This window comes from Callospermophilus lateralis, chromosome X, assembly GCF_048772815.1.
Source record: "Callospermophilus lateralis isolate mCalLat2 chromosome X, mCalLat2.hap1, whole genome shotgun sequence".
NCBI classification, from domain to species: domain Eukaryota; kingdom Metazoa; phylum Chordata; class Mammalia; order Rodentia; family Sciuridae; genus Callospermophilus; species Callospermophilus lateralis.
Window position 1 is genome coordinate 125979592 of NC_135325.1, and position 18852 is coordinate 125998443.

General features: G+C 49.2%; 3 protein-coding genes across 9 annotated transcripts; all 3 read right to left on the reverse strand.

Annotated features, from left to right (window-relative positions):
• Positions 1-1641: 1641 nt before the first annotated feature.
• Lage3 (L antigen family member 3) lies at positions 1642-3908 on the reverse strand. Of its 2 annotated transcripts, none has more exons than XM_077107040.1 (3): positions 3294-3908; positions 2817-2945; positions 1642-2071 (listed from the first exon to the last, which is right to left on the reverse strand). In XM_077107040.1, the coding sequence occupies exons 1-3, from the start codon at positions 3842-3844 to the stop codon at positions 1957-1959; spliced, it is 795 nt and encodes a 264-aa protein (XP_076963155.1). In that variant the 5' UTR covers positions 3845-3908; the 3' UTR covers positions 1642-1956. The 2 variants fall into 2 exon arrangements, with proteins under 2 accessions (XP_076963155.1, XP_076963156.1); XM_077107041.1 differs by having other exon boundaries at positions 1992-2071; positions 2840-2945.
• A 7381-nt stretch (positions 3909-11289) lies between these two features.
• Ubl4a (ubiquitin like 4A) lies at positions 11290-14153 on the reverse strand. Its single transcript, XM_077106559.1, has 4 exons — positions 14006-14153; positions 13700-13805; positions 13261-13469; positions 11290-13158 (listed from the first exon to the last, which is right to left on the reverse strand). The coding sequence occupies exons 1-4, from the start codon at positions 14051-14053 to the stop codon at positions 13048-13050; spliced, it is 474 nt and encodes a 157-aa protein (XP_076962674.1). The 5' UTR covers positions 14054-14153; the 3' UTR covers positions 11290-13047.
• A 647-nt stretch (positions 14154-14800) lies between these two features.
• Positions 14801-18829, reverse strand: Slc10a3 (solute carrier family 10 member 3). Of its 6 annotated transcripts, XM_077106484.1 has the most exons (4): positions 18476-18820; positions 18110-18143; positions 16849-17025; positions 14801-16589 (listed from the first exon to the last, which is right to left on the reverse strand). In XM_077106484.1, the coding sequence occupies exon 4, from the start codon at positions 16460-16462 to the stop codon at positions 15029-15031; it is 1434 nt and encodes a 477-aa protein (XP_076962599.1). In that variant the 5' UTR covers positions 16463-16589; positions 16849-17025; positions 18110-18143; positions 18476-18820; the 3' UTR covers positions 14801-15028. The 6 variants fall into 6 exon arrangements, with proteins under 6 accessions (XP_076962599.1, XP_076962600.1, XP_076962598.1 ...); XM_077106485.1 differs by lacking the exon at positions 18110-18143 and having other exon boundaries at positions 18746-18829; XM_077106483.1 differs by lacking the exon at positions 18110-18143.
• Positions 18830-18852: the final 23 nt, after the last annotated feature.

Genomic DNA, 18852 nt, shown 5'->3' on the forward strand with positions numbered 1-18852 from the left:
AGTGGTACCTCAGTCAACCAGAGCTAGCCAAAGATGACTCAACCACAGTAAGGCGCAAAGGGCTGGGGGTGTGGCTCAGTGGCAGGGTGCTGGCCTACCATGTGCACACCCTGGTTCCATCCCCAGGACCACAAAGAGAGATAGAAAACACTACCTGGGATACAAAGACATGAAACCCACATTGGGGAGGGAAATCAATCACTGGAAGCCAGAGTGGAAAAGAAGAGGCACAACTGCCTCTATTCTCAGAAGACGTGATTATCTACCGGGAGGGTCGGATGGTGTGTGCAAAAGGGCTGTCAGAGTGACTCTAGCACCATACCTCACCAGGAGCTAACTCCACCCCCAAACCCTTGAGCCAATTGTCCCAGCCCTTTTCCTCACAAGGTGGGGAAGCCACAAAATTCCTACTCAAATGTTTCTGGGTGGCTGTTCTTCTCATGCAAACACAAAGGCAGAGTGTTTGTGCAGGGTGGAAGGTGGTGGTGGTGTTTTCTTTGGTGGTGGGTCAGTGGCACTTAGGATGTGAGCAGCCAGCATTCTGATGGGTGGGTTCATATTCTGGAGAGCACTTTTGAACCGTAAATCAAGAGCCTTAAAGAGTTAATTGAAAAGTAAATGGTTTACTCAGTAATTCTAATTCTTGGAAGTATCTGAAGGGAATAACCATCCATTCAATTATATACATAATCTCAGAGAAACCATTACTTATTAAAGGTGGGAAATGGAAGGTTGGGTGTGGTGGTGCACGCCTGTAATCCCAGCAACTCTGAAGGCTAAGGCAGGAGGACCACAAGTTTCAAGGCCAGCCTCAGCTACTTAGGCCATAAGCAACTTACTGAGACCTTATCTGAAAAAATAAATAATAGCCGGGCACAGTGGTGCATGCCTGTAATCCCAGCAGCTTGGGCAGCTGAGACAGGAGGATCTTGAGTTCAAAGCTGACCTTATCAAAAGCAAGGTTCTAGGCAACTCAGTGAGACCCTGTCTCCAAATAAAATACAAAATAGGACTGGGGTTGGCGCTCAGTGGCTGAGCGTCCCCGAGTTCAATGCCCAGACTTGCCCTCCCCCCAAATAAAAAGGGTTATGGGATGTGGCTCTGTGGTAAAGTGCCTCTGGGTTCAATCCCCAGTACCAAAAGAAAAAAATGGGGGAAGAAGTGGGAAATGGTCTACATGTTCAACAATTACATTACAGTGCATCTCATGTTTTTGTTTGATAATGTATTTTTGGAAAAATTTTTAGAAATCAGAAAAGGTTATGTGAAAACAACTCAGGAAAGAATGTTACGTTTGTGAAAATTATGCACTGTATGTTACTGCTATATATTTCATATATGAATAGAACTCTAAACCTAAGAAGAGTTCCTCATCTCTATATTGTATTTAATTTAGAGACAGGGTCTCACTGAGTTGCTTAGCGTCTCACTTTTGCTGAGGCTGGCTTTGAACTCATGATCCTCCTGTCTCAGCCTCCCAAGCTGCTGGGATTACAGGCATGTGCCACAGGCCCCAGCTCATCTTCTGTTTCTGAAATTGTCTTCAATTAATTTGTAGTACTATCTGAATTCTAGAACCCGCCCCCCCCCCAAACACAAGGATAAAAGGCAAGAAAATGTGGAGGCACAGAGGCTGAGAAAACTGATGCAGATGACTAACTTAGTTTTATTTTCTGCATTAAGAAACATGTAAAACACCAAACAAAAGAGGACTTTTGCCATTGGGGACATAGCTCAGTGGGTAGAGTGCTTGCCTAGCATGCACAAGGCCCTGGGTTCAATCCCCAGCACCATACAAAAAAAAGAGGACTCTTAAGTGTCCCAGGGCCAATCTCAATAAATTTTTATTTAGATCCCCATACTTAAGTAGCAAGTACTTTGGAAATTGTTGCCCTAGGGAACCATGCACTGCCTAGAAATGGGTCATAATGTTAAACTGTATCCATTTTCCCAGGCTTAGCGGGGAATGGGGGGCCCAAAGAGCTGCATGGTCCTCAACACCAGGGAAAGCTGTTCAAGACAGTTGATGATGGAAATCCGGAGGAGGCGAGCATCTTCAGATGTCCATTTGCTAAAAAGTGAGGGAAAAAGAAAATTGAGTTGGATGTAGTAAGTTCTTGTCTTTGTAGTTCTGCTCCTTTGTGTTATGGTTTGGATATGTGGTGTCCCCTAGAAGCTCATCTGTGAGCAATGCAAAAATGATTGGATTATGAGAGTTATGCCTGATCAGTGGAGTACAGATTAACAGGATAGTGACTATAGACAGGTGGGAAGTGGCTGGAGGAGGTGGGTCACTGGTGATGTGTTTTGGGGTTTATATTTTGTGCTTTGGGGTTAGCAGAACTTTCTCTTTCTCCCTCTGCTTCCTGCTGTCATGTCCTGAGTGCCTTTCTTCTGCTATATCTCTCTGCCGGGGTATTCTGCCTCACCTCATGTGCAGAGCAATGGAGTTAGCAGAGTATGGACTGAACCTCTGAAACCATGAGTCAAAATAAACTTGTTAGGTCTTTTGTTTACAGTGATGAAAATCTGACTTTAACAGAAATAGTTACATGTCTCATAACATAGTCATTTCACCTCTGAACATTCTTGCATTATATCACACATGAGCTTTTGGGGGACACTTCACATTTAAAGCATAATACCTTTGGGGACTTGTTATTACAGAACCCCTTAGGCAAAGTGGCCCAGTGCACCCTTCCTTCTCCTTAGAACTAAACCTTATTGTCTGCATGTCTCCGATGTAGTATCCCCAAGTAGAGACTGACCCAATCACTTGGCACTCACCCTTAACTGTCAGCCCTTCTGTGACTTACATGGCCAGAACGTTGCCCCTCACCATAAGTTGCTTGTTAATCACCCCTCGGTGTGGTTCAGCATCTGGAGCCAGGGATCCGTGGGCGATTTGTGCTTCCAGAGGGCTGGGGAAAGGCACCCTGAGGGCACTGGTGGAGACTGAGTAAAGGCACCATCCAAACTCGGTTTCTCTGTATGTCAAGCCTCTTGGTCCTTCCACATCCCATCTCAGGCCACCCTAATCTAAACCCCTTCAGACCTCCCTCCACACTCCTCAGGTCATCCCTGGTCCTAACCCACCACAGCCTCACCAGGTTCATTCTCTGCTCTCATAGCACCCGCCCCTCAAGCCCAGACAGCCGGCCCTTCTGCTTGAATGTGCGCAATAGCGGATTTCCTTTTCCAGGGCAACCTGCTACCTCCTCCGCCCTTCTCTTTTCCCCAAGCTACCTGTATCCCTGCCACAGTCAGACCCGCTGTCTCCTGGGGTAGGATACAACATGTGTGGCCGGATTAGACGCCCTCTGTTTGATGAAGACCCGTCTGTGCCAGAACCTGGTGCAGCACTGTAACATGCACGGGCAGCAGCTACCACTATATCAGTAGTATTGCAGGTGCAGCAGCAGCGAGCACCCTGGCAGGTACGGCCCGCGTTGCCTCCACGGCCCGCCGCGCTGCCTCCACGGCCCGCCGCGCTGCCTCCACGGCCCGCGCTGCCTCCACGGCCCGCGTCGCCTTCAAGGCCCGCGTCGCCTTCACGGCCCGCGTAGCCTCCACGGCCCGCCGCGCTGCCTCCACGGCCCGCCGCGCTGCCTTCACGGCCCGCGGTGTTGCCTTCACGGCCCGCCGCGCTGCCTCCACGGCCCGCCGCGTTGCCTTCACGGCCCGCGGTGTTGCCTCCACGGCCCGCCGAGTTGCCTTCACGGCCCGCGGTGTTGCCTTCACGGCCCGCCGAGTTGCCTTCACGGCCCGCGGTGTTGCCTTCACGGCCCGCCGAGTTGCCTTCACGGCCCGCCGTGTTGCCTGTACTTGCGTTTGGGGCCTGCATGTCCGCCACTGCTCCGCCTTCCACCCCACCCTCCGAGCGCTAGTCCAACAGCTCGTCCTCTCCGCTGAGTGCCGAGATTCTTTGGTTCCTGCCTGAAACCCCGCCCCTAACGCTTGACCCCTCCCGCGCCTGCGCAGACCAGCTGCTGGTGAGTCGGCCTGTCTCAGAGTCAGTTCCTGCCGTGACAGCTCAGCCAGGGACCTTCGTTGATCCCATCAGCCAGAGAGACTGAAGTCCCCTCCAAAAACTCTGCCCTTTTGTACACGACTCAATCCCAGGGGGCCTTTGCGAACATTCCCTAACAAGGCCATCAGGTGTGTGATCTGTTCCCTTCAAGCTAGCTGTGCTACCCTCGGGCCTGGAAGACTAAGGTTCCCTCACAAAACTCCATGCATCAGAGCAGGAGGCGACTTGGGCTTCCTAAAGTGGCTGCTCAAACAGGCAAACAAATGGCTCCAATGGGCGCGTTACTGCTTCCCACCCAGCTGACCTGGCCCAGCAATCCGGGAGACGTCTTTGGCTGCCCAGCCAATCAGCTCTCCCTCACGAAGCCCCGCCCCTTAGAGTACCCTTAAGGGCTCAAAGCACTAATGCAAATTGGTCTTACCTCAGCTTACCTGGTGGTCTTGGGTGAGGAATCCCGGCCTGCAGCCAGATACCTGCCCTGGCTATTTTCCAGCTTCAGTGGTCCCCAAGAAATGACACCCCTGCAGAGATTTGCAGAGAGTGAGTAGTATGACCGGTCTTATATCCTCCCTAGGGATATAGCTTTGTTACCCCACACCCATTGGCCCACACAAGAGGGCTTTTCAGTTGATGATAAACCAATCCAATTTGACTCTTTTTTTTTTTTTTTTAATTCTTCAGCTAAAACAGAAGGGATGATTTATTGTACACGCGTTACACTGGCCACAACTGAGAAACGAGTTAGTCCAGAATGCCAAAGGTCCCGGACAAAGGACCAACAGGGGATGTTAAAAGCAAGGTGGGTCTTCTCTCAGTGGTGATCTTGGCGACGAGGGGGCGATGTAAGTTCTTAAATCCACCGAGACAAAATGTGGACAGTAGGAGGCAGTCCAACTTGTACCAACGTCCCCGGCCCCTGGCATTCCGTATCTATACTCCTTTGGCCACCACGGTGCACAAGCTAGTTTACTTGGACCTCTGCCTCATCTTTCTTCTTTTGCGCTTCAGCCTGCGCATTCGCTTCTTCCTCCACTTGGCTCTCATGGCGCAGAGGTTTCCAAGAAGATGGCGCTAAGGCCGAGAGCCCAATTTGATTCTTAGAAGGAGCATTTTGGACTGGGCTGTGTGAAGGGGAAACCTACCAGTGCAGACATGGCAAGTCAACAGGGACTTCAACCAAAGTATCCTCAGTGGGAATAGGTCTAATATGTGGAAAAACAGTGCAAAAACTGTAATAACCAAAATACCAATTTAGTATATCATACAGTGTATGCATAGAAATCCTTGGAAAATACACCTGTGTTGGGGCTGCAGTTGTGGCTTAGTGGTAGAGGCTTGCCTAGCATATGTGAGGCACTGGGTTTGCTCCTCAGCACCACATTAAAAAAAATGAAAAAAAAAAAAAAAACCCACAAAGGTGTCATGTCCATATACAACTAAAAAATATTTTTAAAAATACGATAGTATGTAAGTACTCAGGATCTCTGGGTGATAGGATGGTAGATGATTTTAACTTACTTTTTTATGTTTTCCAGTTTTTTTTTTTTTAGGGACCTAAGGTGACATTTACAATCAAAGAGTTTTTAGCTGGGCATGGTGGTGCATGCCTGTAATCCCAGCAGCTTGTGAGGCAGAGGCAGCCTCAGCAACTTAGTGAGGCCCTAAGCAACTTAGCAAGACTCTATCTCTAATAAAAAAATGAAGGTGAGGGCTGGGATGCGACTCAGTGACTAAGTGATTAAGAACCCCTGGGTTTAATCCCCACTAACAATAGCAACAAAAAAGTTTTTTAAATGACATGAAATTTCTGAGGGTGGTTGTGTTGATCTTCTGTTTTTTAAAAATATTTATTTTTCAGTTGTAGTTGGACACAATACCTTTATTTTATTTATTTATTTTTATGTGGTGCTGAGGAGTGAACCCAGGACCTTGCACATGCAAGGCAAGCGCTCTACCGCTGAGCCACAACTCCAGCCCCAATCTTCCGTTTTCCTTCTTTGTAATCATAAGGAATGATTAAACACTAAGCTATATAAGCAAGTCCTCTTGGGTTTATCTCTAAACCACACTTATCTCCCCTTCTACTACTAGCCCCCAATGGGAACCATCTCTCCCTGAACACCTTCAATACTCTTTGATTTTCTTTTTCCATTCCTTCCTTCTTCTTCTGTTTCTTCTCCTTTTTTATGAGTAAAGGCACCATCCTCCTCCTCCTCCTCCTCTTATTATTCTTCTTGTCCTTCTCCTTTTCTGGCGGGGGGGCAGTACAGGGAATTGAATTCAGCGGCACTCCACCACTGAGACACATCCCCAGCCCTTTCTTGTATTTTAGTTAGAGACAGGGTCTCACTGAGTTGCTTTGTGCCCCACTGTTGCTGAGGCTGGCTTTGAACTCTCAATCCTCCTGCCTCAGCCTCTCAAGCCACTGGGATTACAGGTGTATACCACCAAGCCCAGCTCCTTTTCTTTCTTCTTTTTCTTATCAGTACTGAGGATTGAACCCAGGGCCTGAAACCACCAAGCTACATCCCTAACCATTTTTATTTTTATTTGAGATAGGGTTTCACTAAGTTGCCCAGGCTGGCCTCCAATTGTGATTCTCCTGCCTCAGCCTCCCAAGTACCTCAGATTACAGAAGTGTGCTACCACACCTGGCTTCAATTTTCTGTATAGAATTTCTAATGATCTGAAATTATATTTTTGTTTTGTTTATTGTTGATATTGTTTTGTGCCTTTTCTTTTATTCAGTTTTTTAATATATCCCCAGCACTCAGTACAGTGCAATGTATGCAGTAGGTGATTTGCATCTTGTTGGATGAATCAGTACTAAAGTGTCCACCACTGTCTCTGAATCAGCAGTCATGCATGTAAGAGTTACTCCACAAAATGAAACATATACACAAAATTTCTGTAACACGATTGATAATAGAAAACTATTAGATACAATGCATAAGTCCCTCAATAAAGAGTTAAACTAAATATAATAAGCTATAACATATTCACATGTTAGTCCTATACAGCAATAAAAATGAATGAAAATATCTGGGCTGGGGTTGTGGCTCATTGGCCAACCTTGCACAACCTCACACATGTGAGGCACTGGGTTTGATCCTCAGCACCAGAAAAAAATAAATAAAATAAAAATATTGTGTCTGTCTATAACTAAAAAAGTTCTTTTTAAAAAGAATGAGAATTTCTGATAAAAATGAAGTTATTTGAAAAAAAGATAAACAATAATCAAAATGGTCATTTATAGGGAATTAAGATGGGTAAGGGTATTTCTTAGAATACTTCTTTTTAATGTATTTTTGACTTTTGAAGCATGTAAATATTTCACGTGTTCAAAAGTTGCCGGGGTCCAGCCCCAGCGGGGTCCAGGGAGTCCTGAAGGAGGAGTGGCGTCGGCGAAATGATGAGACAGGAGTCGTTCCGTTTGAGCAATCTCCAGAGAGAGAGCTAAAGCAGCTTTCTCTGGGTCCCCTTTTTATTACAATTTTTCTCATCATTATAGATTCACAATACGTCATTGATTATATAATTTAAAACTTTGCCAAGACATGACATTTCCTTAACCATGATTGAGAGCACACCGATCTACATTCTTCCAGGATATGACCCCCAGCCATACAATCATCAAAGTACAAAATCATCAATAAAACATGTCACCAATTTACATCCTTCAGATTTTCCCAAGAATTACTATTTTTCCCAAGATATGTTATTTCCTTATTAACTAATGCCAAACTACGTAACCAGACTCTAAGTCTCCTAGCCAATCATTAACCTAAAGTACACTTGTACTTTATTTTTAATCTAAAATTCCCATCTAAGAAAGTCCCTTTAAATCTTATATTTAAAATATCTTAAAGTTTATGAATCATCCTTAAAACATATCAGAAACCTATACAACTAAAGACTTAAGAATTTCTAAACTTAAGAATCTAAATAAAATAATATTTTTAACATTATTTTAAAACTGTGTCTTATAAACCTATTTTAATTAATTTCTAAATTTATTCTCATAAAACTGGTTGAGCTGCTTTCTCGAAGAGTTTCTTTGTTTCTCAGTCAAGGTACACTAGTTCTCAAAGAGTTTGTTTCTCAGAGGATGATTGTTGTCCGTTATTAGGTTTGTCCACAATGTACTAAGATAGAAGAATAGCCTTTTACTTTGTCCTTGATATGCTGAGGGGTGGGTAGAACGGCCTCCAAGGCATGAACTACCTGTTCTGTTCTAGCCATCTGAAATTTAATTCGTTTGGCATTTAACATACTCATGCCTCCTGTGAGAAACATAAGCATGAAAATGCAAAGTCCCAATTACATAAAAAAGGGTCTCATGGTTTCGGTTACCCACCAACCAGCGTGGCTTTGCCAGCATTCATCCTCACTGTGACCCTGTCAAGACAGTGGGAGAGCGGCTTTGCCAACACTTTTTCTCACTGTGACCCTGTCAAGACAGTGAGTGGGGGATCGCCTCCACCAAAAAGTAAATTTGAAAGAGTGAAATAAAAAATAAAATGTTGTAGTTGAATCAGAGCAAAATTGAGCCTTTATGATGAAACCATAGAGAGAAGGTAGTGCAATACCTTTTAAGCTCAGCTCTCTTACTGAGGTCCCTTTGTGGGACAAAAAGAATTGGCTTTATTCTTAGCATATTTGCAGTTGATAATGGTAGGGATGAAGTGAGTGTGAAGCTATTTTGAACGTACTTTTAAGATAGACTGTATCTGGTAGAGAAAATGAGTAAATATATTGATGTTGTCAGAAATCAGAATTCTCACTGTGGAATGAGGTAAGGTGTGAAAGAACTGTGATGCTGGGTTGTAATTGGAGGTTTCAGTATGAAAGTGTGATTTCTTAAAAATATATGTTTCCAAGCTCTGTGGAAAGAGTCCAGGAATCAATGACACCCCAGTAGCAATGAGAATATTCTGCACATACATCTTAGTTTCTAAATACCACTCCCCACTAAAAGGAACTAGGGCTCTTTGAAAAAGAAATGGCTGATTCTTGGGTTTGAACAGGAATAACCAGAATAACTATATGATGAGCCTGGAGTTTGTTTGTTTTGGTATTAGGGATTTAACCCAGGGGTGCTTTACACTAAGCTACATCCTCGGCCATTTTAAAAAGTTGATTTTATTTTTTAAATTTTGGAAGAGGGTTTCATTAAGTTGCTTAGGGTCTCGCTAAGTTGCTGAGGCTAGCCTCAACCTTGTAATCCTCCTGCCTCGGCCCCCTGAATTCCTGGGATTACAGGCATGTGCGACCATGCCCAGCTACCTGGAGCATCTTGTAGGGCCAGAAAGTAGGATATCATGGGGCTGGAAATGTGACTCAGCAGAACACTTGCCTAGCATGTGCGAGGCCCTGGGTTCGATCTTCAGCACCAAATAAAAATAAATAAAATAAAGATGTTGTGTCCAACTATAACTAAAAAATAAAAATAAAAAAGTTGTTGCCTGGGCACCTCTGACTCAATAAGCCTCACTTCAAATGCTGCTCCCCTTGATTCTGACCCTCTTGTGGTCCCTTAAGAAATGGCCTCCCAAACATCTTATTCCAGCTGAAAGACTACTTCTGTCTTGGAGAGGCCACTTTATCTGTGCCCTTCACTCATGCTGCCATTTCTTTGTGTTATCCTGATCACACATTCCTGGGGCTCAGGGATTGTCCTAAGCTTCCTGTATAAGGGGCCAGTGTTGGGTCTCCTGGTATTGGGCAGGGGGCAGTGACACCATTTTGGGATGGACACTTGTCTCAGAGGGCACAGTGCCTGGAATGTGGGGTCCCCAGTTATTATGGCCACCTTCTTATCTTCTCTCACTGCCAGGTCCACCATATAGTGGCTTTCTTCATCCAGCATTGCCAACAACCTCATTACTAACTCTGGAGGAGTCTCCATTCTATCCTTGCTTCACATCTTGGCAGCACTAGATGGCCTCCCCTTCCTGGAAGCCCACTCTACTGTCTCTGTCTTCCTGTGTTGGAGGTATACTCCTCTGCCTCCTCTCTAGTTGAAATTTCTCAGCTGGGTGCAAAGGCACAGGCCTGTAATTCCAGGGACTACGGAGGCCGAGACCAGAGGATTGCAAGTTAGAGGCCTTCAGCAACTTAGTGATACTCTGCATCAAAATAAAAATAAAAAGGGATAGGGAGTAGCCCAGTGGTAATGTGCCTTGAGTTCAATCCCCAGTACCAAAATCAACAAAAAGAAGTTCCTTGAATCTTCCCTTTTCATGCCAGTATCTCTGGAAAACCATTTCACCCATTCTAATAGCTTCTAGGACTTCCCGTCTATAGATAATTCCTGGGCAAAGCAGCATGTTTACATAGGCTTGAAGATCAGACCAGGCCTGGGTTCAAGTGGCTCTCCTCCACTTCCCAGTATTTGGTAGTCAGGTTAAGTTGAAATGAGCTATGAACTCTGCATAGTAAAGGCTTAGAACAATTCAGTGATTGACCATCAAAGGGTATCTTCTTCTTTTCTCGGGTCCTGTCTTCTATCAGCAAAACTCCCAGCATATACCCTGAGGTACCCCTTACTCCTTAGTCCCCATGTCCAACCCCATGTCCCCTGAGTAGGAACCTCTATATGTCTGACCACCCAGCAGATGGTGCCCGCAGTCTTTCAAGGCAACAACACAACATTGAGCCTTTCCCAGACTCCCCAGTTTTGTAACTGTCCCACAGTCTCTCACAGGCTTGAGTGTGATGCCTAAGGGACCCTCCATTTAGAACCCTCAGTGCACAGGTAGCCACTTGGCAAAACCCCCAACTATACCATCCAAATATATCAGGAACATTTCCTTCTCATCTCTGGCTGAAGGGAACCACCAACCACCATGCTCCAGCCTCTGGCACCCAGAGCTGAGAAGCACTGGCATAAGGAACTCAATAACCATGTCAAGGTTTGTCTCTTTGCCTATAAAATGGGGACAATGAATCCTTGTCTAAAGTTTAAATATCTTTGAAAACATGCCGTATAGGGCACAGCAAGTTGCAAATCTCAGAAAATACTCTTGCTGTCTGAACCTCCCTCTAGCCCTCCTTCACTCCCACCAAGTAATCCTGATCTTTCTGACACACACATCCCCTGTAGTGGACAGTTGTTGTTTGCAGCTACCAATCAGGAAACCTGTTTAGCCCTCCTCCAGGAAGCCCATGTATACAGAGATGAGACCACATACACAGCTCCAGGAAGCTGGCCACCACCCTCCACCCTGGCCAAAATAATTGGATGCAAGACGCAGTCCTGACCAATAACAATAGCATTTATTTGTTGGGGACATCTGAGACAGAAGCTAATCTACAGACAGAAGGTGCTCCTCACCAGCAGTGAACAAAGAGTTCCACCGAAGTTGCAGGCAGCCACCTTTTGATCCCCAGAGGTGCTGGCCTGGGATAAAGCAGATAGTGGAGGATGCACAGGGAGGCAGAGAGAAAGTAGATATCTGGTCAACTTCTTCCTCCACTGCCAGGACCCTGGACTTTTCAGTTTCCTAAGCCATTAAGTTTCCTTTATTGTTAAAACAATTATTGGAAACCAAAACCAGCCTAGCTAATAGAGTTCCTTTTGGATAAAAGTCTCACATGCACCTTTAGTGTGAATTTTCAAAATACATTCCCTGACTCAAAATAAATGAGAGTATTGTAAGTTTATCATGTAAGCCGGCAGACCACAGATGTTCCTAAGCAGATACCTGCTATGTGATGTCTCCAGCTCTCAGGAAGGGCCAGAGGCCACTGTCTGTTCTTTGATCTCAGGCCTCTGTTCATCTTTCCAGTATGGGGATCCAGTGTTCACCCCATAAGGACCAGGCAGCAGGGCCTATGGCAGGGAAGGCAGGTCCAGCCTTGACCACATGGAGAATGATGAAAGTGGAAGAACTGAATACATATGGCTGCCTTCCGATCTCTACCACCCCTGGGGGCCTCCTCCAAGAAGGTAGGTACTTACACGACCTCTAGCACCATGCACAGTGCAGGATGAAAGAGGAACCACTGCTACTGAGTCCATACTTCTGGCCCTCTCCAGGACCCTGAGGTTTCTTCTCAGGCAATGAGGTGTGTGCAAAGTGTAAGCCCCTGTATACAGGTAGCATGGGAAGCATCGTCTTCATACTGTGGGCAAGCACTAGGTGCAGAGACCGAGATGGAGTCCGAGCTGTGACACTGTCTTGCTAAGTGACCTGTCTGCCCTATGGGTGAGAACTACTCATCTCCAGGAGGAGACAAGCAGACAGGGTGCCCCAGAGAAGAGCTGTGTCACCAAGGGCATGCCATCTCTGGCCCATGCTTGGCTATAGCTTCACTTTTGGCTTCGGTTTGTTTATTGAATAGAAGGTGGAAGATCATCGTAAGGACTCTCCACCCTGGGCTGGGGTAAGGAGGAAGAAAATTGGTTCAGGTCTGCACAGACTCAATGGTCAGGGACCAAAGTAGCACAGAAACTCGTTTCAAGTCATGCCACAGAGGTGGGGTGACTTTCTGACTCCCAGGTTCCTGCTTTTCCTTTATCAAGAGCACACTTGCTGCAGCAGCTGAGGAGGCCCAGGGCTGGTTGTCACTTGCCCTCCTGTGGAGATTTGTTTAGGGCTGTGCCACACTCCACAGAGGTCAGGTGACAAGACTGGGCAGCAGGGGCCAACTGCTTACCCTTTCAGGCTTGGGAGCACATCACTCAAGGGCTTATTCTCAGTGGGCTAAATGTGAAATGCTAAAGCCCATTCCTCCTTCTCACACTGAGGCACTTCTACAAGCTGGCTGGACTCAGATTTGGGCTCTCCCATGTCATTGCTAGGTGCCTCCACCGTGCTGTCTCAGTTCTATTGCAGGGGTGGTAGAGAACCCTAGTCAAGTGCTTCGAGTAGTGCCTAGCACCTAGCAAGAGCCTGGTACATACCAGCCGCTATTATTATTGTTATTATGAGCCAAACTGCAACAGGAGAATACATTTAATGCAACATGCAGCTGTGGCCTAGCCTCGGGCTCCTTCCCATAATCCAAGAATGCTACTTGGAGAACCCCTTCTCCATAGACTCAGTCACTTCAGGGTGCAGGAAGCGGCTGGCCAAGCGTTCGATGTCATCCAGTGTCAGGCGGCTCAGGGACCTGTCATAATCCTGAGGAGAGAAGGCCAAGAGGATTCAGGCAGTGCCAGTGGGGAGGGATATGCTGTGACAGTCAGGGGCTGGGACTAGCTGGGACTGGATGTCCCTTCTCACCCTCTGCAGTTGTTCTAATACCCTGCTAGCATCTGCTACACTGAAGTGGCGGGCCAGGACTTTGGAGATCAGCTGCCAAACAGGAGGAGATGCGGAGTCGGCCAGTCTCCGGGCAGCGCCTTCTTCAAGTAACACCTTCTCCAGAGGTTTAACCACTAGGTTGAGCTTGGAATTGGGCCCAATGCTGTAATCTGACAGTCGTTTCCCATCTGCCAAAAAGAGATTGGTGGGGTTCTTTATCCACAGCCGTGGAAGTGGCCCCGGAAATGATACTGCCTCAAGCAGTCAGAGCGGAGCGCTGTGGCATCTGGCTGTGGTGTATATAGATTCCCTTGGCGCGAGAGCCAGCGCCCAGATCCATCACGGTGCCGGAGTTAGCCTGTACACCCCATCCCCCGACTTCCTGCGGGGCTCCCTGGGTGTATCCACTCCCTGTTACCTGCTAGGGCCTTGCCCTTGAACAGCAGTCGCTGCTGGCGCACGGGTACGTTCAGCTTTTCGGAGACCAGCTGCTTCAGTGTGGACACCAGCTCGTCCTCTGGCACCTGACCGGGCCGAGGGTGGGAGGCAGGGGTTGAGCCCGCGACCCCTGAGCGACAAAAGCCTCGCGTCCCCTCCAGAGGGCAATTCTCCCGGCCTCCCAGGTCCGGCCGCCCCGTTCCCGTCCTCGGGCCCTGCCCGTCCCTGTGCCAGGAGGCTGTGACTGTGCAAGCCGGGGAAGGTGGTTCGGGCCTGGTGACCCTACCTGTAGGCTGCACTCACGGCCCTGGAGCGCCTTCACCGTCAGCTGCATGGCGGCCGCGGAGGCGTCCACTAGGGCCAGCGCGCACCCCAATGGCCCCCAGTCGCCCGCTGCCGCCCCGGGCACGCGCCGGAACCGCCCGCCGCCGCCGGAAGCCGTGAGAGGGGCACACCCGTGCGCCTTGCCCACGCCCCTAGGTCCCGCCCCCGCCCCGCCTCTCAAAGAGGAGTTAGTTGCCGTGGGGCGCAGACTCGCAAAGACACTGGGACCTCCCAGGCTGACGGGTCCTCTCGCTGGAAGTGTGCAGGGAGTTGGCGCGTCTACCCCGCTAGGACTGGGAGGAGGTACGAGATGGGGTTTGGGAGAAGAAATGACCAGGAAATCCAGTCGCCTGTACCAGTGACCCAGCCCCCTCTAAATTCCTGGTCTGCTAGTGGGGCAGGTCAGTGCAACCCCAGATTGTGTCTCTCAGTAACACAACAGGCCCAGTCCTGCCAAGCTGACCATAGTGCCTTATGTTCTTCTGCCTCCTTTCTAGTCTGGCTGCAGAAACCCGACTGAGCTTGAGAGCACCTAGGGAAGCTATGCCTCTGCTTCCATCTGCCCACCCTTCATGCTAGAACCAAGAGGCCACCTCACTCAGTGAGGGGCTAAATGGCAAGGACTGATAGAGAAAGCCAGGGCAGGGATCACCGTGCCACTCAAGCTCACCCTTACCCTGGCCCACACTTACCCACGCACACTTTTCCTTCCCCCACCTCCAGGTCCCAAGGGGCAAAGACTGGAAGGGACCCGAGCTTGCTTCTCTCTTTTATTGAAATATATTTTTTGGGCACTGCCCACCTACCTAACTCAGCATGGCCTCTTTGGCACTGAAAGCTGGAGAATAAAAAACCAGTAAAAAAAATAAGCTTGGATTTGTCTGAGTGCATAGTGCATGAGAAATAAAGGCCTTTGGTACACAAGAACTGTAGGGACAGGGGATGGAGTGTGGTGGTTGGGCGATAAAAGCTTGACCCAGGTGCCTCATGGAACTGGGAACAGGTTGCTATAGATAAAGTGGCCAATGACCAAGGCCAACATCTCCGAGGTACCACTCAGGGCCACAATGAAGGGGGCCTGGGAGGCATAGTCTGCTTGAAGGCGGCGAAGGGACAGCTGTAGCATGGCCAAAGCCAGTAGGCTGTTTTGCACCCCTACCTCAATGCTGACCGTCCGCCGCTGGGCCACTGGCAGCTTTAGGCACGTGGCCAGGCAGTAGCCCACCAAGAGGCCAACCAGGGGCACAGTGAGGCCCACCAGTACAATGGGTAGCCTGACTCCTGCCAGGATGAATACCCCCATGCGGTAAGCCAGGAAGAGGCCACCCAGGATGAGCACAAAGCTGAAGGGCTTGATGACCTGAAGCAGCAGCTGAGAGAACTTGGGGAGCTTGGACTTGATCACCACTCCTGCTGCAATAGGGATGGCAATGAATAGCAGGGTCCCCAGGATCTTGGAGATGGGCACATGGAGAGTTTCATGGATGCTAAGAAGATAGCTGTAGAGGGCTGAGGACAGTGGCAGGAAACCAGTGGCAGCTACAGTTGAGATGAAAGTCATGGAGATGGCCAGTGTGACATCCCCTCCAAGAAGGAGGCTAAAGAGGTAGCTCCCCCCACCTCCAGGTGATGAGCAGGTAATGATGAGGCCCAAAGCCAGGGCCTTGGGCAGCATGAAGACTTTGGCCATCAGGAAAGCATACAAGGGCATGACCAGAAACTGGCCCAAGAGGCCCAGAAGCATGGGCTGGGGGCTCTGCAGGAGCCCCTTCAGAACCTCAAGTTCCACTTTACAACCAAATGAACACTTGTTGACAAAGATAAGAGGCAAGAGCATGTAGAGTATTGGGTTCTCCGAGAAGTGGACCAGGCTGGTGCTGAGGGTAGCAGGGGTATCTTCAGTAGGTGACACCTTGATGCAGAAATCTCTCCGCTCCTCAATCAGCATGGGTGAGGCCTCATGAGGTTCCACGAGCTGGATATGGAGTGGAGCCAGTCCAGCCAGACCTGAGTGGATGCTTACAACAAAGCCACCCCCACCACCCCAGGTTATGGCACTCACATTCTTGATGGTCAGCACCTCTGTGTCCAGGGATGTGACCTTCAGTGTGGGGCCAGGCCCTGTTCCATTTGCCTGGCCTGGGTATTGGCTTGAGATCACAATGATGCCCTCACTCTCCTCAGGAAACTCAAACTCCATCACAGAGCCATCTCCAATGCTCAAGTAACGACCCTCTGTCAATGGCACAGGGTGGCCCAGAGCAGTGCTGAGGTTGGCACTGGCTATCCCTTGGGCCCCCCATGGTAGGCTGATGAGCAGCAGGGCAGCTCTGAGCATGCCTAGGTGGCCTGTGCAACCACACTCCCCTCTCAGGCCAGGCCACTGCTGAGAGCTGCCCCTACCCCTCCTGAACATCATGGCTCTTCCAGAAGGTGTGCCCAGGTCTCCTGCAGCTTAGGAAAGCACCACGGCTGTTGGGTTGTCCTGAAAAGGGTCCATCAGTAGGTCCTGGTCTTGTCCTGCTTTCCTGATGGCAGGGCTCTCTCTGAGAAGGGAAGGGATACAGAGAGGTAGCTGGTGAAGGTGAGCAGATATAAGCCCAGGAGTATGGGTTTCTGGAAGTCCACTGCTGGAAGACTCAGCAGGACCCCTAATCCCAAGCTCAGGAATAGAAAGGCAATGCCTACTGCTTGTTGTTGAGCGCTATTTGGCTTTCCCCTCCTCCAGCACAGCTGCCTCAAGCTTCCCATTCCTCATACAGAGGTGCCACCTAGAGAGAGGAGTTCCCATTCACCTGCTGATACCTGCTGATTTCCTTGGGTTTGTCCACCTCAGCGACCTTGCAGAGATGTCCTGATACCAAGAGATTCAGGACAGCCACTTCCAGTCCTGTCACCATTAGCCTGTTCAACACTGGTTTCAAGATGCAGATATAAGCTGGGTGCAGTGGCACACACCTGTAATCCTAGTGGCTCAGGAAGCTGAGGAAAGAGGATCTCAAGTTCAAAGCCAGCCTCAGCAACTTAATGAGACCCCATCTCAAAAAAAAAAAAAAAAAAAAAAAAAAAAGCTGGGGATGTGGCTCACTGGTTAAGTGCCTCTGGGTTCAATCTCTGATACAAAAAAACATTGCAGATAAAGCAAGGCTTTTGTGATACCACAGTGAGGATGAAATCTTTGAAAACCACCTGGGGGGGAGGTGAGAAGGAGACAAGATGGATGAGAACAAAGGGGAATGATGGGAAACACTGGCTTGGTCCAGATCTGGGAGAGTAGGTTGGGGAACATGAGTGTCATTTGCCAGGCCCAAAGTGGTGGTAAAGTGATGTGGGCAGTGGGTGACCACTGTACCAAAGGTCTGAGGGGCTGATATCTGCCACTGGCATGCAGTTGGAAAACTGTTGCTGTCGCTACCTGGTTTGCTGTACCTGCCCTATAGTAATGAGAGAGGGATCTTGGTAGGAAGCAGTTTCCCTGTTCCCAGGGAAGTTGCCAGAAGGGGTAGCAAGAATGGGTCATATAGAAGCACATGTCCACTCGGAGGGACTGGGAGGGACCTCTCCTTCTGTAAGAGTTCCCACTTCTCTGGCAGTCCCAGAATTTGAGCTTCTAAAACTGCTGCATTACATATGATCTGCTGTGCTCAGAGTACTGGGCCTCCCCCAAAACTCCACCAGAGCCTGAAATTCCTAGTGGGACGTAGGTGTTTCCAGAGGGTGGGGTACCTCAGAGTGAAAGGAGGAGGTCTGCCTCCCTCCTGTTTTTAATTTGGGCAGTCACCCCAGTAGTATCACATCATCTGCTAGAACTGGGGCAACCAGGATGGGCACATGGTGTTTATAATTCACAGCAGTCCATTTCTTTGTGCCCTGTAGTGTCTCAGAGTTCACCACCTCTCTGGATCCTAGTTAGTCTTTGGCTCTGCCCCCACTCCCATCTGAAACTGAGGAGAGGGTAAGGTGGGAGTGGAGGGAGGTTCAGCAAAAGGTTTTTCCCTGGGAAAGTCTCCCCTCCCCCGCCACAGGATGACATGGCCCTTGCTGGCTTGGAGTTTAGGTCACTTACCCTGGAGGCCTTGGTCCAACCTTGTGTTTCACTGCTGGGGGTGCCAGGCAGGAAAACCAGCAAAGGGTAGGAGAAGTCAAGTGGAGGGAAAAATATGCAGGCACCAGGGTAATATAAACCATTTCAAAGCAATAGGCTAAGGGCCATTCACCTCCCATCCCATCCCTTCAGCAGGGCTGGCCGCCTTGAGTCACTGCAAGAGGAGTTTGGCCCCAATCCACGGGGTTTCTGCTTGAGGGGCTGGAAGAGTTTGAACAGACGCACCCCAAGGCAGGGAAGGCAATGCCAGCCCTGATGCTTCTTCCACAGCGGTGGAGTGTTTGGGGGTGAGGGTAATTGGCAGTGCTGACCTGGGCTCCTCCCCACCTGTGAGTCTGGAAGTTGTCAGGTGAAGCACCAGCAGAGCTCGAGTGAAAACCGGGGGTGGAGGCGGGCAGAAAGAAGGACGCACAACCCGCTGGGCACTCTCAGGTCAGGAGCCTTCACGTCACTCCTGGGCCCCGCCAGGCCTCGCCAATGTGCGGTGGCCTTTCCCTGCTGGGTCTGGTCGGGCCGGGGTGGCGCGTGGCCGATCGCGGAGCGATGACGGGCCAGAGTCTGCCTCCCGCCTATCTTTACCCAGCCAAAGGCTCTCACCTGCCGCCGCAGCTGCAAAGCTCAACACCAGCGCCTGGCAAGGCGGCGGGCACCCGCGAGCTCAGCCCGCCAGGGCCCCGCCCCGCCCACCAAGGGCTCCGCCCCAC